Source organism: Capsicum annuum, chromosome 5 (assembly GCF_002878395.1).
Source record: "Capsicum annuum cultivar UCD-10X-F1 chromosome 5, UCD10Xv1.1, whole genome shotgun sequence".
NCBI lineage: Eukaryota > Viridiplantae > Streptophyta > Magnoliopsida > Solanales > Solanaceae > Capsicum > Capsicum annuum.
In genome coordinates, this window is record NC_061115.1 from 16,103,103 (window position 1) to 16,109,646 (window position 6,544).

Here is a 6,544-nt window from a genome sequence, read left to right on the forward strand (position 1 = left end):
ACCGTTACTCTGGATCACGGACCCGAGATACTTGAACTTATCCCTTTCCCTACCTCCTGTGCTTCTAGCCTCACTACTACCTCATTCTCCCGCCTCACGTCATTAAACTTACATTCCACATACTCTGTCTTGGTTCTGCTCACCCTGAACCCTTTAGACTCCAGAGTTTGCCTCCACAACTCTAATTTGTCATTCACACCCCCTCGAGTCTCATCTATCAGGACTACATCGTCTGCAAAAAGCATACACCACGGCACCTCCCCTTGGATACGCCGCGTCAACACATCCATTACTAACGCAAACAAAAAGGGACTAAGAGTAGATCCCTGATGCAATCCTGTCAGGACAGTGAAAAAAAAAAAAAAAAATTAATTTTATATACATATAATAGATGTTGAACCCCCTTCGACTAGTTCGTGTACTTACTTTTTTCAATTTTGGACCCCTTAATGAAAATTTTTGTTCCACCGCTGCTTTCACATTCCCATCAGCAGAGAAAGTACGGCCAGCTCCCTGTTTGCATTACCAATAACTGAGAAATGAAAAAATTTGACAAATAAACGAACTACTCAAATAAGTAAAACAGATATATACCTTGATGATTACAAGTTCAACATTATCATCTTTCTCATATTTCTCAAGTTTCTGCCCCAGCATTAATGCCTAAACAATTAAATGAACAATACCCATTTAAAATAAATTAATTAGTATACATTATTAACTCAAATAGTTTGTAGCTTCTGCCATCATCGCATGCACCATTTTATTTGATATAAAATTTATCTGGTTAGGCCGATTTAATGTGAGCACTCTGGCACAACCAATTTCTTCAGCAATATCGACCTGACCAACACCAAATTAAAATTAGGTCCATTTTTAGCCCCAGTGTTGTTGAACATAATTTAGTAAATAAAAGTGTTCACTCTAATAATGTAAATATTTTTAATGAGATGACCACACGTTGTAACATGAAGCATAAGTCTTAGATTCGAGTCTCATACCTCTCTATCATGTATCAATCTTTTTGGAGGTGTTGAAAACATTAGGATACTACTTGGAAAAGATGCTATTCCCATAAGAAATAAATTGAGGATTTTCAAAATTGATTTCTCAAACAATGAAAAGTAACACACTAGTAATAGAAAAGATATGCAATGTGGAAAGAATTGAAATGATCAGTTCTTTCTCTACTTCTTTGGTCTTTATTATACTTTTTATGCATGGTAAAGAACTTAATTTATACTAATATCAGGGGAGGACCCACATATGGCACAGTAGAAGTGGGATGGAATGGTATGATACGGTATCTAAAATTACGATACGATAATGTAATGACCCTTCAGGTCATTTGTCATGTTCTTGCTTATTTTTGCCGATAGAGCTCCTCCAAAGCCGTCTCAAGTCATTAGTGACTTGCTGAAATCGATAGTTTGGTTACCTGATGGTTCGTTTGGTTTTTAGAACCCATTTTCCAATTTTAAGTCTTTGTCGATTCCAAATGGCCGCCGAGCAAAAAATTCAATAAAATGATTTTGGATGCAAATTTAGACTATGCCAGCAGCTATGTAATATCAATTTTAGGATAGATAGACCCTTGGTTCGATTCCTACAGCACCCGAACTCATTTCGACCCATTAGTCGAAAAAGTCAAAAATAAAAATATATGAGTGTGGGATCCACAAGTGGCTTAAATGACCTCATATCAAAAATCTGACTTCACCAATGCATCCGGATTATCGAATTTAGTGGGGTTACATAGTTTTTTTGCGAAAAATGAAGTTCGAATGAGCCCAGGAGGTCAAAAACAAGTTTTGCCCTTGCGGGCCCATCTAAAATAGTATAAAAGGGGTCTTTTTGGCAGATTTTAGGCATTCTTAATTTATTTTAAAACCCTAGCAGCCATAGGAGATTGGTGACCCAAAAATTAGTCTTGTGGTTGATTAAGAGTTTACTAACTTGTGTAATCCATCCTTTTGCTACAAATCTAAGGTAAGAATTCCTCTAATTTTATATTGATTTCATGGTTTCTTGACTCAAAACCCTAAATCATTGTGGGTCAATTGTAACCCCAAAATTGAGTGATTGACTCAAATTACTTGAGGGTTTTAACTCCTTAAAGATAATTAGGCTAGGGGTTGGTCTTGGAAACTCTTTCCCAAGGGTGAAACCTAATTGGGGTTTTGGTGTCCATTTGAAACTCATAGAAGAATGGTGCTATAATGGGTATTTTCATTCTTATTGTAATGGTTAGATTATTGTTGATAGCATTGCTTTTGGAAGGAAAAGCTTTTCGAAAAGGAAAGGAAAAGCTCATTGGTTCGTGAGTTACTTGGATTCAAGATAGGTTAGGCTTACCCGTAGAATAGATTGAGCTTATTTGTAATGTAATCATTGATATCTTGTGAGATTGGCGGGGAATTCATATGATAGTTGATAAAATGGTAAACTTGGGATTCATTAATTGCTATAGTGATACCAAATGGTATTTAAAAGAACACAAAAACACTCTGCAAACACACAAACAGTCCACACGCACAAGACACTAAATGGAAACAACAAACTCAAACTAAAACAATAAAGAAGATATGTAATATAACACAATGAGAACTCATAATGCAGCAACTAAAGAGTGTATTAATACTCTAAAACCTCCACAAAATAAGTTAACAAACACCACTTTTATGGAACACAAGAGGAACTCGGTTCACTCAAGAACTCTCGTTTCTAGCCGATACATACAACACAAGAATAAACCATTTCTTGTGATGTCAAAGTGGTGGTCTACTCTCTTCTTGCGAGAAAAGTGATGTTCAATATTACAAGTGATTTCATGAATAAGCTAAGGAATAAATCTAAAGAAACACCTTAAATAGTCTTTACAAAAAGGATGGCAAAAGGACCCTTTTACCCTTAATGAAGGGGATGGGTTTGGAGTGTATAAATGGGCTGCCTTGTAGTGTTTTTAAGACACTCAAGAAATATCTTCACACTTAAATACATACACTTCCTTGGATGGTCTTGTGTCACACTTTCACGTACATCGATCTTCATGGACATCCCGTATCATCCTCTCCATCTTGAAAGGAATTTGACCTCAAATTCACGGCTCCATCATCTTCAAGAATTCTTCTTTGAATCATCTGTTCATGGCCCTTTCCGAAGTGTAGATGCTTAGACAAGGGTTCCATGGGATCATAAAGCATGTGTTGGCAAAGAACTTTCTTTGTGTTCTCCTTTGGAAGCTCAAGGCTTTGAACCTGCACACAAGAAAAAACAATACTAGGCAAAGTGCTAGTTCCTACATTAGTGAGAAATAAGGGATCTGTGTGGGAAAATCCCATAAGTGAGGACTCCCTTCCTTTTTGTACCATTGCTGCCTTCCCTCCTTCACCACTACCACTTTCGTCTTCCCCTCTATTCTCCTTCTTCCACTTCTTCTCCAACTCCCTCACTTGTTTAAGAACTTTGGCCACTTATAATGGTGAGAGGGGGTGGAGTGTAGGCCTTAGAAGTCAAAAGTGTATGTATTGGTTCTTCCATCATGCATGGTAGCTCGATCATATTTCCATGTCCTCCCTAACAATAGTTGACATGCTTGCATGGGAATAACATCACAAAAAACCTCGTCAAAGTAGTTGCCTACCTTGAACCGTATCATCAATTGCCGGGTTACCTTTAACTCTCCACATTCATTCAACCATTGAAGCTTGTATGGGTTAGTATGAGGGATTGTGGGCAGCTTCAAGACTTCAACCAAAGTACTACTAGCAATATTGGCACAACTACCTCTATCAATGATCAAAGAGCACACAATTTCCTTCATAAAGCATTTGGTGTTAAAAAGGCTTTCCCTTTGACTAGGATCGACCAAAACCTTACTAATAAAGTCCCTTCGTACCACGAAACATGGCACTTCAAGATCACCGTCACACGGCCAAATATATTCCACACCTCCTTCCTTAGACTCCTCGGCTTCTCCCTTCTCTCCATCTTGAGATTGTTTATCAATCTCATTTAGTTCAAGTCCTACCTCCTCTCTAAGAAAGTATAATTTCCCTTCCTTTAGTATCACATTTCTCCTATTTGGACACTCATTAGCCTTGTGTCCCTAACCGTGGCATTTAAAGCATTGAAAACCCTTAGAATTAGAACAAAAATGTAGTTTACCTTCGTTTCTCAGAGGGTACCTTTGGTGATTCTTGATATCATCTTGGACAACTTTGGTCTCGGGTTGCTCCACCTTCAATAAGTGATCCTTGTCCTTGTGCCATCCCGAGGGAGATTGTCCCTTGAGCTTGTACCCCAGTTTCTCCCGAAACTCCCTTTCAATCTCTTAATCCACTGGGAAGATCCCTTCAATAGTTTCAAACTTATGAAGAGTCATGTGCATTGAGATTTCTTTATTTAAGCCAGCCTTAAACCAGATGATATCGTGGCTCACTTTCTCTCCTCTATGATCAAGTTTCAAGATGAGTTGTTGAAACTCATCATAGTAGGCTACCACACTTTTATTTCCTTGCTTCAAATTATATAATTTTGCAAGGAGTTCATGTTGATAGCTTTTGGGAAGGTCGCTTTGCCTCATAATAATTAACCAAAACCAAAGAGGGGGTTGCCCCTCAATCAATACATTGCCAAAATATTTGACATACTCCCACCACGTGGTAGCATATCCCTCAAAATGATCAATGGTATAGCAGCTCTTCTTCACCTCCGTGAGATCATTCACTTGAAAGACTCTATCGCATGCGGATTCCCATGCGAGAAACTCTTCGGGATCACTTTCTCCCCTAAAGATCGAAAGCCTCATTTTTATGGTGTTGAGGTCAACATCCCTTTCCTGAACACCTTGGCTGCCCCTACCTTCAAGCCCCTAATTATCCCTCAGTTCTACCCTTCTACCTCTCATCCCATTTTCCATCAAATAAGGATTATCATACATTCCATACCTGCCCCTTCGATTCTCCCTCACAAATCCCTCTTCTTGCATTGACGGGTTTTGGATATTTGGAATTTGGTATGGTGGATTGGCATTTAGTGGTGGAGATCTTTGGATTGGCTGATTTTGGTTTAGAGGAGTCGTATTTAAGGGTGGCATTTGGGTTCCAAGTCCATCATGTGGGACTTGGTGATGTGGGGAATAGCTAGGTCCATCAAGGCCTCGACCTTGTGATTAATAATTAGCTTCAGGTATAGCATTCGATTGGTACATTCTTTGGTGCATGGCTTTAGGGGTAATGGTTGGGGATGTGTTTTGAGGAGTTGAGGGTCGCGAACTCCGTTGGCTTTCTACCCTTTCCATTCGACCACTAATAGAGGCCACTTCCACTCCCAACTTATAAAGACCCACATTCACTCTAGCCACGTCCAGAGACAAGGATTCAAGATTAGCCACAAAATCATTCAAAACATTTTGGTCCACGATTTATGTATTGTAAGTTTTGGGTTCCATGTGTAATGGTTCCATTTTCCAATGTACCTACAAAACGTATAAATGTTAGTTTAAAATATCCTCACATACTCTTCACACTCGACTTCCTGACTTAGCCCTTCAAGTGTTGTAAGTCGGCTATCAATCCCGGAGTGCTTAGGAATGAGTTTACTCTTGAGTTAGAATGGATTTCGGTTTGGAAGACTCAAGGAAGTTTTGTACGCACTTGAACCAAGAATAACTACGAATTATAAACGAGTAAAGCACCACGAAAATGTACTCAAAAACTAGTTCACAACTTAGTAGGTTGTTACTTAGTTGCCAAATAGTATAGGAGTCAATAGAAAGGAAACTATTAGAGACAAGAAAAGAAACTTGGAATGTCCTATGACTTGAGTTTTGTTGTTGATATGGCCCATAATTTTTTTTTAATTTTGGCCGTTTGGGGTGTTGTTTTGTTGAAGTTGTTGTAGTCCAACTTGAATGATTCAATATTGTTGGTTTAGTGAGGCCTTGTTCGGTTTTTGGAGTGAAATACAAGCCTTGGACCCTTTTTCCAAAGGCCAAAAGGTGTCAATAAACTTTTCGCCAACTTGCACCAAAATGGTAAAACACCTTTTTGGCTTTGGTTTGTTCCTTTCCCGTTTTGGTTTTTTTTTGGAAAAGGTTTGAAACCCTTTTGGTAAGTAAGCTTTTTGGGAGTTCCTTTGTCTATTAGCCTCTTTGGTGTTGTCTTGAAACTAATTCTAAGACAAACATAAGACTTTCACCTCTCTCTTCCTTTTTCAAATCAAACACACCTTTTGTTGAACATTCACCTCAAGAACATTATGAACAACAATAAGAACACTTATGAACAACAACAATATTCAAGCCGTCCAACCCTTCAACAACACTAAGCAAAATCTCAAATCTTGGACCTTAGACACAAGTGGTAAACAACAAGCTAACACACGAAACTACTAAGACAAACAAAATAACACCTAAATCTAGACACTTCTCGGCCACACAAGTCACCAGATAACAGTTTTTTTTTAATTTTTCAACTAGAAGAGCCCAAGATTGGTTGTATAAGAACACAACCATCCTTGGATATGATACCAAATAATACCA

At 38.4% G+C, this 6,544-nt stretch overlaps 1 protein-coding gene across 1 annotated transcript in view; it reads right to left on the reverse strand.

The window, feature by feature from the left end:
* The window catches only part of LOC107865025 (3-hydroxyisobutyryl-CoA hydrolase-like protein 5), a 5,225-nt gene extending 4,149 nt beyond the window's left edge, over positions 1-1,076 (reverse strand). The window contains exons 1-4 of the mRNA XM_047412902.1: positions 1,002-1,076; positions 760-843; positions 595-663; positions 444-513 (exon numbers count right to left, since the gene is read on the reverse strand). Of these exons, the coding sequence (XP_047268858.1) occupies positions 444-513; positions 595-663; positions 760-843; positions 1,002-1,076 (298 nt within the window). The remainder of the gene's footprint in view (positions 1-443; positions 514-594; positions 664-759; positions 844-1,001) is intronic.
* Positions 1,077-6,544: the final 5,468 nt, after the last annotated feature.